Here is a 16,358-nt window from a genome sequence, read left to right as displayed (position 1 = left end):
GCCATTTTGAAAAATGGCCGCCATTTGTATACAAGGAGTAAAATCAAGTGTCAACAGGGCTTAGGGTGACCAGAAGGGATTAATTAGGATATCTGGCTATGTGGATTGCTTCTAACATTCCACTCCCCGTAACTCATTTTTTTCAGATTTTTTTTCTAGTCTATAATGAATATATGTAAAAAAATTCTTCTATTGTTATGTTATACAGTTAAAAGTCATTGAATAATAGTGAATTATGAAAAGCGATGTGATCCAGGGAAAAAGCGCTTAATACAATTATTAAATTGATTGATTGATTGTTTAATTGATTGTTTGACAAAAATACTAGAAAAACACAACTGAGTTTTTATCGTTTTATTGATACAGTAGAACTATATCCAGATCATTTATATAAACAAACGAACATAAAAACCAAAGAGTATAGAATAGTTTTATAATATAGGCCTACTCTTTGTAGAAAGTCACAACTAAGATCAACGGAGCAGCATTTTCTTTTTAGCGGATTAATAATTTTTCTACAATGGGAATTTTGTTAGGTTAACAATACCGTGTGTAATGTGCGTTAGGATGGGAAGGTAGTGCCCACCAGTTTAATCACTCAAAGCGGAGCGTTTACCAAACGTTTGTACTTTAAGTGTCATTGACGGAAATCAGCTAATTCCATGCAATTTCTCAAATAGCTTTTTGTTTTAAAGTTATTGCTACATAATAGACCGCTAGGTAACTGTCAATCCATTGCATAGGCCTACTTTATAGAAACTTAAACAGCCATTGGAAGGACTAAGTGTCTCTAGTTAATTCTATGCAACACGAAGTTGTTGCTTCGCTTTTAACATTTCTTTCAGGCTTGCTACATCTTTTGTGAGTATGTCGATTTCGGAATGAAGTTGGCTATTTTCGTGCTCTAAATACGATGCGCGCGCACACCGATATTCATGAAGTAGACGTTTTGACTCGCGGCATTTTCGCGCCGCAAAGTTGTTGCGACGACGCTTTTCCCAGTATTTTGCATCATTTGACGACATCTGTGAAGATTGAGCACTCTTTTGCGTCCTTGCCTCAGACGCTTCCATTTCCGTTAATGCTTGGGCGGCCTTCATCATCCTCTCGTGGCTTAATCGAGTAGCTTGTGTGGAAGTGAACGTTGCATTAATATTCTCAGTCCAATCTGTCGGTTCTTGTTTTATTTCAAACGAATGTTCATCACCATTTTTCTCTACAGCTTGTGATGTTTTGGTGGTCAATGTATTTTTATCTGCGTCTAAGCTCTGCGCATTATCCTCACTTGTTGTACTAGATGGTGGTGTACAAATGCCGCCGATCTCAAGCCGAACGTTACGCAAGTCCGAATGAACGGTACTGTCGTCCGCGTTGAATTTTTCCAGATTGACTCTCGACAGAGAAGTGCTGTCGTCTTGCGTTTCTAAATTTTGAAATGTTGGAGAGTTTGGTGTATTGCTTTCAGTTGGAGACACAGCTCCGAGTTTGGCTCTCAACTTATGCGGTAAGCGTTTGGCATCAATACCACTAGCAAACGCACTGTGCGTTGGGGAAAGACGACCGGGGCTTGACGAAGAGCGATGGTCGTTGCTCACATCTCCAACGTCACTTTTTGAAACGTCATCAGAATTGTTGTCATTATTATAATCATCACCGTGGGGATTTATATTAACAGCTTTATCATTTCTTTCAGTTTCTATTCTTGTTCTTTTGTTAGCGGGTTCGTATGAATCGTAATGTCCATTTGGAGACGTTTTAATACTAGAATGCTGGCTTGTCAAGAACGTATGATTCGGTTTTGTTTCATATTTAATTGTCCCTTTTGATGACGAGGCAAGGTAGAAAACTTGCTTATCGTTTCCAAAAAATTGAGGTACACTTCGTTCGCTTTGTGAAATAACCAAATCCGAACACATTGATGGCATGGTGTACGGATACAATCGATTAGATAACCTAGCCATTGGTGGGCTTCTGTACATAAAGTCATAAGAAATTGGTTTTCGGTCTGCCATTTGCGCACTCAAATTGTCTGCTGACATCAAATGACGATGGTGCATATCGAGAGGCAAAACAGTTCCATTCAAATGTTGTTTTGTTTTCTCTGTCACTCTGTCCTTTCCCATGAACAAATCCAACTCGCGCTTTAAACGTGAATTCTCTTCGTTAAGGGCAAGTACCTTACTCTCCAGCAAGTGATCAAGCGCTCTGCGTTTTTCTCGTGATCGCTTGGCCGCCTCATTGTTTTTCCTCCGCTTGACCCAGTAGTTGTCGTCTTTCCGATTTTCGGGCATAAATGCTCGCTCTTTACGAGATAGGGCGGAGTCGTTCTCAGACCCGTCAACTTCGACTGAAACAGAGTCATTCATGGTGGGTTGGAACTGTAGCCTAGTTGGTGTTAAAAATCCTTCACTCTCAAAGTTATCGTTGGGTTCTTGTTTTATCGGCATTTCCAAAGGCAGTTTCAAAGCCTGTGACACATATGCAGTTGAAGCACTTGAAGCAGACGATGATAAAATTGTCGTCCGACGTTGTGTTGGTGGTGCTCTAATGCATAAATTTTGTGGCTCTTCGCTTGGCATTGGCGTATAACTGTAAGGAGGGAATTCTTGGCCTGCTGGTCCGGAAAAAATCTGAAAAATATAAATATCATAACTTTCAATTGTGAGCCGAACGTATCTATTAAGTATTAATGTTATTCTATTTAAATTCCAAAAAAACAGAACGTCACGTTATCAGGGGCGCATCAAGAGATGTCCGAAGGGGGTAAAAAGTGGGGCCATCGAGATAACACTACCCGGGGTCCGGGGGTATACCCCGCGAAAATCTGATGTTCTAAACGCCCGAAAATAACCTCTGAGGCAATTTGGGCGATTTTTTTTTTCTTACTTTCTTCCTTTTCTTTTTTCTTTTTGTTTTACTTTTCTAAATCCCCCACTAAATCCGCCCCTGGTTATCAGGATTCTTACCGTCGTGCTTTACCAACTGTATTATGACGTCTAGCTGGTCAACACACTAATATTTTCTTAATGCTGAAATATTTAAAACGTACTGTATCAGGAATTAACCCCAATACCCTCGATTTCAATTTCATAAGCTACAGTATACTATAGTTATTTAGTGGCAGATTCAAGAGGGGGTGGGGGCGGTGAGAGCCAGCCCGGGCTCCTCTAAATTTTTTCAGACTTAATCAATCAATCAATCAATCAATTTATTGGATCCACTTTTGATACAGTGGCACTCATACAAAATGTATGGTGCATCGAACAGACATATAAAAATATAGGAAAATACTGTAAAATTGTCTTAAAATTTCAAAATAATAAGTAAATCAAAATACTGTACACATGGTACACTACTGAAACATTGTCAACAATATAAACTTTAACTACTGAATTTGAAACAATTAGTTTAAACAGAAATCTTACTCTGGTTCCATTTCTGAGTGTGCCATAATCTTAAATGCATCCGCACTTCGGTATACACAGTAACTAGCTAGTAAGTAGTACGGTACTTTTAACAATCGTTATAGGCCTATAATACTAGAGTAGAATAACTATTACTATACTACTAGTAGCAGGAAGAGCAACAGTATTGGATTTATTTTGCAGGCGGAAATGGTAGTAACTTTCTTTTGTAGGCAGATTACAGGAAACAACAGATAATGATGCCCAGCAGAAAATAAGTTGAACACGAGTGAATGAAAAAGCACACACAACTAAACGCACAAATTTCGAATTTTAAAATGCACTAGGCCTACATTGATTCAAATTTCCTACACTAATACAGTAAACAACTTCTTTTTTTTTATAACCAGTAACATTTTTCCCATCGTCTCAGTGTTCTTATTCCTTGCCGATTTCAGGCTCAAAATGTTCATATTTTGTTCTTATTTTTACACAATTTTCAAAAAAATTATTATTGTACAGCAGTATATACAGTACTGTACTGTATTATAGAGGGCATTACATTACTTAGTCACAGTTACTGTAAATAAGGTACAGTACATAGGCCCCTATATAATATTTGTTGGGGGTGGGGGTTTCTATTTTTTTTAAATAAAAACTTCATTTGACATTTTACGTCAGCCTCAATTTGTTCTTATTTTATTCTTAATTTTTAAGCGATTTCAGCCTCAGTGTTCTTATGAAATGTGTTCTTATAAAAAAGAAGCAATACTTCGCTAGCCTACACATCAATGAATGTCTGTCCTTTATATTCTTCCCTTACTTAAGCTTTCAATTAATTTTGAATCTCGGAATTTTGTAGTGAAGTTAAACAAAAAATAAAGCATTCGTATGTGTTTCTAATGATCAGGGAATTGATATAATTAAAACATAATTAAATAATTGTTTTTAAAAGACAACAGTCAAGTGCTAACAATTGGTCACCTACCTCAGTAACCGGTTTAAGATCACGTGTTAACAAATCCAAAATATAGTAGTAATAGTTATCCAAAATAATAATTCCAAGTCGTGTTGCGTAAGTTTATGTTGAATTAGAAATAAACACAGTAGTGTGACGACCCATGAGTTATACTCAGCTTTTTATACTGTATAAGCCCTTTCAAGGCAAATTGATTATGAATCGTACCTTACGTAATCGAACACTACGCATGCGCCGATGATACGATTCGGTCACAACTCAGTCAAGGTTGCGTAACCAATGTATTAGCATTCCGTTAGGTGAGCGCTGATTGGTTTATCTTGATCAATGACCTAGTTACCTTTCGGAACGCCCGACGCATGTTAACCTGCATCGTTATACAATTCCTTCATGGTTATTTGTAATTTACCTCCAAGATTTTAATTGATGTGCTCATCAGTACGTACTTTATGGGTCACCCTCAATGTCATGCTCTCCATCATACTTGGTCCCATTAAACTTTAATCAACGATACAGTATTATATTACCTAAACTCAAAACATCCAAGGGTGCAAAGCAAGTAATATATTATATATAAATATATAATAAAAACGATCAAACAAGGTATAAGATTTCCCATGGATTTTCCAAAATTTAATTATAAGTTCACACAAACTTTTTCGGCTATAAGACTTCTCAGGGCACAGAAAACTGGAAAAACAGCAGCTTCTTATACATAGAATACTAACGGACGTAAGATGATCAATAAACAAAAATGAAATTAAGCATTCACCTTTAAAAGGGCGTGGATAAATAATAAGTCGAAACCAAACAATAGCAATAAGAACTGAAAAAGCTCCGGAACTAAAAGCCTCAATATCGCACGAAATTAATGACAGTATAGTCCTATGACATGGATATAGAGTAGATATAATAAATCTAAAATTAATAAAGTAGGCCTATATGTATATGTTACTCAAATGCTAAATATGAATATAAAACAGGAACATAATGTATAAAAAATGAAGGAAAATATAATATGGTAAAATGTATAAGAACATATTATAATACATATACAGTACGGGTTTTATTTTATCAGATATCAGGTATTTACCTCCTTGATTTATCCTATTCAGTTTAAAGGGTTAGCAAATATCAATGCCGTATAGAAACAATGATGGGTTTGTTTATTAGGGAAAATAATACTGTAATTTTAATTTTGAAAGTAAGCATCAAATTGAATATAAGGTAGTGTAGGCATATTGTTTAAATAATATTTATTTATTTTCTTTATTTCTTTCTTTATTTATTTATTTCTTTATTTATTTATTTATTTATTTATTTATTAAGCTTCATCACTGCACACAAAACTAGTAAAAATATCAGAAGACAAAACAGAAAATGCAGCGAAAAGAAAGGGATGAACAGGTGACAAGCAGGAAATCGTCAAGCACCTCTACCTACATCCCCCACCCCTTCGAAGAAATTAACGTCACAACAAACAAAATAGAAATGTGGAAAATCGTACAAGATATAATATACACAAAAAAAAACGAGTGAAACCAATAATATATATGGCAAGTTAGAAAGTGAGTGAAATGAAGTACCGTAGTATTCAATTGAGATTATAAAACTGAAAATTTTGATAATATTATTTGTCGATAATATTATAATATTAATAATAATAATAATAATAAAATATATTATCAGTAATCATAATAATTACTGATAACATATCATTGGTTTATTATTATGAATTATTTATATTAGTTATTAATTATTTAGATTATTAGTTAATTATTATTTAATTATTAGTTTATTTCTAATTTATTATTTTTGTCTTTAAGATTTCCTTCTTGTGTATCAAATTAATTACTACCTGTGTCTAATTTAATATAGAAAACCAAAAGAAAAGGAAAACTCTTGAAGTTGCCATCACTACTCACATGTTTTGGCGCTACAGTTTATTTCGATTTGATTCGAAGCAAAAGCATAATGCAATGTCATAAAATTATTAATATAGCTCAAATAAACAAATTCAATAGAAGCAGAAGCTATTATTATATCACATTACTATAAATATAGGTAACTGTGGTATAATTAACAAACAAAGTAGGCCAATCGTTGTTAATGTCTCACCCTTCCCTTCATTTTCTATACAGTCAGATAACAAGGCAGAAAATGTTAGACGAAAGGCAATACCGCGCATGCCCAGAGTCGCCACTATTGACCATGCTTCAGCGAATTGTGTGTGATCACAAGCTAGTATGTATGACAAAACTTGATTGATTTACCCCCAAGAGATTACATAACTTGAAAACTATCAGGATTGTAATTTAGCAGAAAAAAAAAATCCCCATTGAACCACGTCTCTTTGATGAAAACACAGCCTGCAGCTGCGTACCGTTAGTTAACCCATTCATTTGTCCTAGTTAACACTAAACAGAAATTGTTATTAATATTACTATTGTAAATTCAGTCTGGGTATCTGCCGAATAATTTGTCTCTACATCATTTTTAAAGCCTTTAAATTTGTTGTCATCATTTTCATTCATTTTCGAACCATAAGCTAGGGGAGGGGGTTCACTGGATGCATTCTTGATGATCTGAAAATGATACAATCATTTGTACTTTTTGGGGGAGGGGAGAGGAGTCACAAGATAATGATCACCCAATTATCCAATATCCCGTCGAGTAAACACAGAGAATAATATTATCGGTTGATTGTCTACAAAACATTACATACAAATTGCAATCGCCTGAGGTATTTGTCGCACGTGGGTCGTGCGTGGGCCTGGATACTTTGTAGTGGTTATCACTCACTTTACTAGGCCTAAATAGATAATACCTTTCGGAACACTCGAGACATTTTAACCCCAAGTGCTACAGTCTCGTACTCTCATCAATTTCATTTTCTGTTTTTGTGTATTACATGGTCCCATGTATACATTTACAGAAAGGGCTTGCAAATATGCTTATTATAAGTTAATCCTTTCAAAACAGTCCAATATCGCTAAGCAAAGTATTATTTAATAAATGAGTTACGCACTTTTCAAATAGTCTGAGGCTGTATCTAGTACAGTAGTAAGGTATTTTCAGTACTTTTGTACGCGTATTACAACTGTTTATCTTTTAAGTTAAGTTTAATTATTACTTACACCCTTACAAGGACAAGTTTTGTTAATCGTTCTTGACCAAGTTCGAGTCAAGGAAAAGCCATTTTAAAATGTCAATGAACACCGTTGGTTGAGAACAGAAGCCTTTCACTTAAACAACAAAGCCAGTGCTTTTACGGTGCTCATTATACCAAACAAAACTTTTTATGAAGATAGGAGTACACAGTGGCCAATGTAATGCTTAACTTCTGGTCTTCTACTTCAAACTTTATACAGAATTTATTACACTGTATAAAAGGCTTATAACGAGATTAGAAAATATCAATTTACAAAATTTGAATTGTGAGTAAATTGTATGATAATTGTTTAAATAAACAGATTAATTCGATAGTGTGGCAGAAAAATATTAAAGTAAATACTGTTTCTAAACATCGAATACACTTTTTTTATATACTGTATATAAGAACACATTTTATAAGAACACTGAGGCTGAATTTGCTTTAAAATTAAGAACAAAATAAGAACAAATTGAAGCTGAGGTAAAATGTCAAATGAGATTTTTTTTTAAATTAGAATAACCCAAATATTACATCTGTACCTTAAGTGCTAGGTGTGACTATGTAATAGGCCGACCTTCTAATATAGTACAGTAGGTGTACCTACCCGTAATTTGGGGCCGTTTTTACCGGGGCCTTTTTTCTGGGCCATTTTTTCAGGGGTAATTTTTTCAGTTGCCTTTTTTTCATGGGATATATTTTCCAGGGCCACTTTTACCTACATTCCAATACAGTGTATACTACAATTATTGAAATACACGCCATCGTGTTGGGATTCAATATTTCGACATTAATTATGTCATCATCGGGATTCCTGATGAATACATAATTAATGTCGAAATATTGAATCCCAACACGATGGCGTGTATTTCAATACTTGTAGTATGTATTATACTTTCTTATCTGAGATTAATCAGTGGACCTTTCGGTGTATACTACTGTACAATAATTTTCTATGTTTGAAAAGTGTGTAACATAAGAACAAAATAAGAACATTTTGAGCCTGAAATCGAAAACACTGAGCCTGGGCAAATGTTACTGGTTCTTATAAAAGAAAAAATGGTATATCAATAAAACCACTTTAAATGAGTTTCCTTTTTTATTAATTTTGTTATTCAATACTTTACTGTATATATATTTCAATATTTTCGTTGTTTGGAGTAACAGCCCTCATATGACAACTCTTCCTTGTAGCGGCGGACTTGGCGAGAAATACTGACGTAAACGTAATTAAACAGACCTATGAGACCAGTCGGTGGTGAGGAAGGAGGGGGCGGGGGTGTGGGGAAATTACTCAAAATACCACCGCAACACTCAAACGACAACATTGAAAATTGGAAGTTGGTTGAGGCATGGTTGAGGGGATGCGTAGTTGCGCGATGACTTTCTGATTTATAATATGATGAGCGTTCTCGGTTCTTTTTCTATCACATAGTTGATCCACACATACAGTATATAGAAGACCTACATGGTCAATATTAAGGGGGAATGTTTCTATGTTTAATTCCTATTGTATGAACATCCTAAGCTGAGCTTGGTGCATTGTGCAATTATACTGTACTTCGCTTTCCTTACGGCTTCGAATCAATCAATTTTAAAGTTATAATTTTGCTTCCCCTCTCCATGGCCGCGGCCCTGAATAATTGATGATATATCATTCGCTCAAAATAGCCTATAAATCCCCCCGTAATGTTATTATTTTTTATCGTACTCGAAAGTCTGCTTCAAAAACACACTAGTGCTGGTAGTCCTGGTACCACCTTCTTGTGGTTAAAATATGGGATATATGATTTAAGCAACCGAATAATCTTATCCATCTAGGCATTACAGACTGTACCTAGAAAGGCCACACGTTCGCACTGCCCTGTTCGAAGGCCTTGCGTACTTATGACCATGAATGAAAAGTGTTTCAAGTTACTGTCCAGTATATAGAGTGGGTGAAACCATGGAGGTATAATAGTGAAACCAAGGAAGGATAGAGGCGGTCGCTATAAATACCATGATTTAATTTTCCATTTCTTTAAAAAAAATGGGTACATTAATATTTTTTTCTTTAAGGGTCTGTCAGAATTATGTATTTTATTAGGCCTTATTTTCATATTACTGTATTTTATTTATATTTCATTTTTATTTAACTATGTACCCATAAAAGTTATTCTAATTATAATAGTGATTATGATTACAATGTAAATATGCTTTTAATATTGATTTAAATGATAATAATGTGATAATTGATAATCCTATTAAATTAAATATTTTATAATCAAGAAATGTATTCCCTCGTTACATATTAGGCCAAATAAAATTAATTGTTAGTTTCACGTATGGAATTTGAAATTTTTGGTGAGTGTATTTCTGCCATTCATGTTCCAAAATTTGATGAGGGCGGGGAATTTTATTTGGCCTTACCATTATAGTTATACTGCACTTGTTTGTAGAGCGGTTAATTTTATTATACCTCCATGATTTTATACAGTACAGTACCCCTATTTAGAATTTATGGTTTAAATTTGATTCACTGATATAAGGTAACCTTATATCAGTGAACCACATATGGCCATGAGTATATAGTTAGGCCTATATTCTTTGGTAAGTGTAAGGAGATTATAATATCGATACAGGTTGTATTTTTCTTCACAAGGCTTTTTCATTTTGTTCCTTCAAATCTTTGCAGACTGTGGAAGGATGAAAATAGGATGGCCATGGACCTACTTTTTGAGTTCACCCTCAATAGGTCGCGAATACAAACGAGGTCTGTATTACGTAACCGGGAGGACAACAGACTGACTCGTCCTTCATTCAATGACAGTCAGTTACGGGTTTAAAATAACGTAATTACGTGCTTACAGTTGATGCTTACAAAGATATTACTTAATACTGTAAAAGTAAACTTTGTTTTTATTGTTTAATTCATGGAATTTGATTGTATTGTTACTGGGGCGTATGCAGGATTTGGCGGCAGGGGGTACGTGAGAGTCCACACCGCCTCAGCTCCACCATGGTTGGGGCTGAGGTGTGACAATTTTGAAAATATGGACCTAGGTGCCCAGAAATTGCAATTTCATACTTTGAAAATCTTAACGGTACTATGCTCATAATAATAAAAATAATGTATCAACAACACAATACAACAATTATTTTTCTTACCGGTAGCGAGTGCGATAGCACCGTCTGCACACACTCCCCCTCCGTACATTTGCTACCTTTTTATTTTGTTTATAAAACATCAATTTCCAGGTAGTCTTAAGCCTATAACAATACGACATTAATATAACAATTGTAATACTATAATGATTTCCACAAGTGCTAAACAATATCAGAGTGACTCATCCTTAACATAAAAGACATAATTTAAATGTGAATCGATCGGTACATATACATTATGAATAATTCAATATTTTTATTGAAATTTTGAGGGTTGTCCAAGTTTTACGGCGGACATCGTCATCATCAATTCATCATCATCTTCTTATTTAAAAAAATGAATATTTATTTCTATACTAAGTGAAATAACTTAAGTACACCTGAAATTATTTTCGTTATTAACATCAATAATAGTTATTATTAAGTCTATTATTATTTTAATTGTATTATTACACCTGAGGCATTTCTGTACACCGAAACGTTATAAAACATTTTGCAGCCAAGGCGATTTGCTTGGGTTAAAGAGGTACATTATTATAAATATTAGAATTTAAGGTTTATGTAGGTCAAGTATACTTTACGCAATATTAATTCAAACAGCGCCCTCTATCGTGTAGATTTTTCGGGACAACTAATTTACTGGGCCCGTTACAGGATTAATAGTTGCAATTGTATAATGCCAGATGTACAGAAAAATACAGACAGAATATACAAGATTTGCTTCATCCAAGCCTACAATAAACTTTAAACCAAGTGTTAAATTCTGGGCAGAGATCATCAAGTAAATTTTCAGTTAGTTGAGCCATTAGTGAATATTTCCAGTAAAATTTCTTGTAAATTTGTTGCAAATTATTTTCACATACGGTAAGCACATGTATACCCTGCTAAAACTCTATAACTATGAACATTGTAATAAATTTATGATTTTATTTTTTCAGTGATGCAATACCAGCATAATTTTAACATCAAGGATTTGTGTATGTTATACTGTATTATTAATGCCAGGGTTTAACAAAATCTGCTTCACGTAGACAATAATATCTTGTATACTGTAGCTTGACTTGCCTTTAATCTCAAGCTGACCCTTCTAAAGTAATGGGGATTGTGGATGGCCAAGCGGTTAATGCAGGTAACACTCGTACACCACAAGAGTCTCTTCAATGAATAGGCGCTGGTTCAATTAGTGTAACATCCTCATAGTTCGGATGGTAGAATCAAGTCTTCTCGGATAAGGAATACAAAAGATAACCCAATGACAAACAAAATCGTAGTATTTCAAAGATCTCAAATTCATTGCGCATGATTTTCCTTAAAAGAGGTGGCAACCTCTCTCATGGTTATAGGCAACCGATTAAAATATTGAATTTTGAAATGATTCGGCAACCGAGTAAAAGTTGTTAGGTACCATACCACCCTTCACAACATCAGGTAGGTGAGACATTTACTCAATGATGATGCTACTTCCAAACTTGTGAATGTTTTAGTTATCTCGACTGAATTTTTGCAATGTTGTACTTGCTCGGAAATTGCTGAGAAAATTACAACTCCAGTTAAATGTAGCCAGTCAGACTCCTTGCTCTCACTCCTAAGAAGGTGAGCATTCCCAATTCTGCATCGTCTCCATTACTCGTTCATCTTGTTTTTTGTATACAAGTCACTCCATAATTCATTACCCCACTATCTCCAGTTAGTTCTGCTGTTTGCATCCACAGACTTAAATCGTGATCTGCAATCCTTAACTGTCCCATTGGTCACCTTAAAACTTGTGGCGATCGATATTTTATTGTTGCTGCTCCAAAGTTTTGGAACCAACCTGAGACGGTATGACTCTCCACCTTTGACTTTCTTCAAGCCTTTATTTTGATTCTGTACTTAATTCTTTCTCTTTGGTTTTATACGGTATTCATTTCTTCCTTTTTCTGTGCACTTGGGCTGTGGTGTTTAGAGCATAGAGAGGATTTGTACCGGTATTATGCGCCTTGCAAATATCGCCATTACCATTCATTCACATTGTGTTATTATTTTGCGGTGTATTGCCATTGTTTGGAGATTAACTTCATACAGAGGACGCACGAATTCACATTAATTGCATAGTTCACTTCTTTTACAAAATCAAAAAAGTTGGCAATGTCTATTGATTGGCTAACTATAGGCAGGCTATTTACAGCTATTTTTACAAGCAGACGATTGAAAGTTTATATATAGAATATGAATGGCGGCACCAGGTTTGGTGACTTGTATCATAAATCATAGAAATAGCATACAACACAGATTAACAACGTGGTACATGGTATGAATATAAACATTACCCGGTATAAAGCCTGTAGAACGAAGGCCTATAAAATGTCGTGAAAGGTGAGCGGTCTGTGGTACGTTGGAAAGATATTTTGCAATTAAGATATAAATGAATTAAATTAATTGATTCATCCCGAATGACGTCATTGCTCAAAAAACTAATCAACTCATTTACTGATCTGATCTAATGTTTATTTTGACACGATTACGATAACGTCTTTGTGGATCGAGAAATTGTTTTGCATCAAGGCAACATGTAGGCCTAGTCTTAAATTTACTGCAAAATATATAAACTCTACACTGTTGTGTTGCATCGCGTGTTTGCGAAGGTGCAAAAGTAAACGGTGAAAAAACATATTTTTGAAGATAAACTTGCGATGAAGTCAGAAGAGGAATGATTAAGCCTTTTGGTCTGCATTCTCTTCGACTGTTTTTTTTTTTACACCGTTGTTCCCGACTTGACCGACCATTCAGCGCTGCCGAAATCTGTCGGCAATAGCTTGTAGCGATTTTATGAAAACCAGGTTTAAATTGCAATCTCCTCTCAAATTTCCAAATGTATATCCAAAACAAATTAATCTTTGCATATTTATCATTCTTCATTTTTAAGAACAAACTGGAAGCTATATTAAATTTTATTGTAGGCCTACACTTTTTTTTTTATAAGAACACATTTTATAAGAACACTGAGGCTGAAATTGCCTAAGAATTAAGAACAAAATAAGAACAAATTGAGGCTGAGGTAAAATATCAAATGAGATTTTTATTTTTAAAAACTAGAAAAACCAAAAAAATATATATCTATTTTATGTTTAGTAGGTATGACTATGTAATACCCTCTATAATGCAGTAAAGTAGGTTTACCTAGTTGTCATCAGTGGCCATATTTTCAGGGGTCTTGTTTTTCAGGGGCCATTTTTTACCGGGGCCACTTTTACCTACATTCCAGTACAATGTATAGGCCTACTGCTGTACAATAATAATTTTCTATGTTTGAAAAGTGTGTAACATAAGAACAAAATAAGAACATTTTGAGCCTGAAATCTCCTAAAATGTAAAAACACAGCCTTGGCAACATTTTACATGTATTTTAAATGAGTGAAGCGAATATTTATTAAAATCAGGCAGACCCAGTTATAGACCTATCGTTGATATTCATATCAAAATTTCACTTTGTCCCTGCTAAAGCTCAGTTTTTTTTGTTTTTTTTTTAATTAATGCTAGCGATAAAATCTGCAATTCTAAATAACACTAATGGTGAAGATGAATAACTTGAACAAGTGATATATAGAAAGCATCCCGTCACTAAACTCACCTCCTTTTAACATATTAGGCCAAATAAAAACATAATATAGTTTCTCGTATGAGAAATAGTGAAAAGGAGGCATTTTTATGGCCGTCGATTTGCTGATAACAGTTTATTATGAAATTTGATATACAAAGAAAGATGTGCTTTATGAAATGCACAAATTTGTAGTATCTTTACGAAATGGCAGTAAGATATGGTGTGTTGCCTTTTAATGAATCGAGGTAGCAGTAAAAAAGGACAACAAATTATTTTTTTTAATTTACCTTAACAACGAAAACTTATAGAATAATAAAAGGTTATCTCCGTGTACAATACATTTTTACGATTGAATAAATGAGTAGCATTTGAAAAGCAGTGAATTACTCATACTTTATCATTTGCTGGTTACTTAACCTCAAAATGTGAACTATTTTTTTGCATGATAGGCCTATATAGTTAAGTTTTTCTTTCTCGCAAGCATGAACAAAATTTCGATTATTTATCATTGAGATTGAACGAAGACTTCATGAGTCGGATGTCAAAGATTACTATGAATTATGATATAGAGGCCTCTCTAGAATGAAGCATTGAAATTCCACAAATTATGAATGAGAGAAAAAAAAACATACCGAAGATGGTGTTTAAGAAATAATAAAAAGAATAGCAATAAATATGTTTATAAAAGAATTGCAGAATAATAGTTCATAAAGCGAATTTTCATTTTCTATATACTTATGGATATAATATAACTACAATCATATAATATATCAGATTAATCATTATTAGTTCTGCAAAGTGTCGGTAGTCAATGAACGAACTCTCAGCACTAGGCCGATACGTTAAATGCATTACGCAATACAGACCAAAGCTGCTTCAACTGTTTTCGAAACTTACTGCAGTTAAAGGAGGTTTCGATTATCCATTCTACATAATTTCTAAAAATAAATTAGAATATTTATTAAGGTTGCGCTTAATTCATCGGACTAAAAAGGAGGTTGAACTCACCGCCCATTCGGATATGCCGAGCTTGCGTCTTCCGGTTCTACCTTTATAATTCGCCATCACGTTAAGCGCTTGATATGTTATTCACAGCGTTTAGTATATTTTTAACTCACAGAAAAACATTAAAAACACTCAATAGATGCCCAGTCTTTACAAAATGAAGGTTGCTTTGCGATTACGCTCCAATGAAGAGCTGAAGCCAAAGCAGTAATGCTTGCGGTTAGGACTATTTTCTTCTCGTCCTTAACCCGCCGAGGAAAGTGTGCCAGACCAGGTCATCTCACTCCCCGTTACACTCAAATCCGACAGCTGATTGGCTGATGTAAACACACATCCTGAGCTACCTCTTTACTATTAGCGTTACATTGCATAACCGTGGCTACGAATTATGACATAAAAAATTCCTCACTGGCTGATAATGTAGATGATTCGACGGTTGTGATTGGCTAGTGCCGTCTCATACGCTCTGACGAGTTTATTAATAGCGAATTATTGCAAGATAACTTTAGGGCATTGAACTTGGGCTATCGCTCAAGTTGCGTTTAACGTCGTTGTACTACAGAAAGGTTCAACATCGAAGCTATAATTATGGGATAGAAGTAGGTTGGATTAGGGGATCTTGTTAAAAAAGCTAAATGGAACAAGTATTCAATAGATAAGGACACAGTTATACACGATTATGAAACGCGTATAAACTTAATGGATTGATTGGACATGCGCAGTTTGTTTCGGTATACGTGTTGCATAACAATGGAAAATGCTAAAAATAAATCTCGCAGATGAATTATGACCCACAATCTGGAATCACATATTATGTCGGTTAGACAGTGGAGTTATAATTTAGCACTTCATGGTTTGACTGTAAAGGCCTATCTAGCTATTTTAAGAACATACTAATTCGCGATACACAATCAAATATAGACATGCATTAATTCTATGTGAGATCGTAATTATAATTCAGCAAAATTTCATTTAATCCTTGTACAAATTGAGGTAAGCTGCGAATATCGTTTACGCATAACCGGCTAGTAGAGTAGGTCTTCTTCAATACATTGTATATGGCCATTATATATTTATATATATATATATATATAT

General features: G+C 34.4%; 1 protein-coding gene across 3 annotated transcripts in view; it reads right to left on the bottom strand.

Moving 5' to 3' along the window:
- Positions 1–339: 339 nt before the first annotated feature.
- LOC117106312 (nuclear factor interleukin-3-regulated protein-like) overlaps positions 340–16,358 on the bottom strand; it is a 17,555-nt gene continuing 1,536 nt past the window's right edge. Inside the window, exons 1-2 of one of the 3 annotated variants that reach the window (XM_033247681.1) lie at positions 15,267–15,593; positions 340–2,630 (exon numbers count right to left, since the gene is read on the bottom strand). In XM_033247681.1, coding sequence (XP_033103572.1) covers positions 801–2,630; positions 15,267–15,323 — 1,887 coding nt within the window. In that variant the 5' untranslated portion in view covers positions 15,324–15,593 and the 3' untranslated portion in view covers positions 340–800. Of the gene's footprint in view, positions 2,631–4,392; positions 4,551–15,266; positions 15,594–16,358 lie in introns of those variants that run through there. The other 2 variants (XM_033247683.1, XM_033247680.1) reach the window with 2 other exon arrangements.

Source organism: Anneissia japonica, unplaced genomic scaffold (assembly GCF_011630105.1).
Source record: "Anneissia japonica isolate Jap-2015-1 unplaced genomic scaffold, ASM1163010v1 scaffold287767_len825999_cov190, whole genome shotgun sequence".
In the NCBI taxonomy this organism is placed as follows: Eukaryota; Metazoa; Echinodermata; class Crinoidea; order Comatulida; family Comatulidae; genus Anneissia; species Anneissia japonica.
This window is presented reverse-complemented; position numbering and strand designations above follow the sequence as displayed.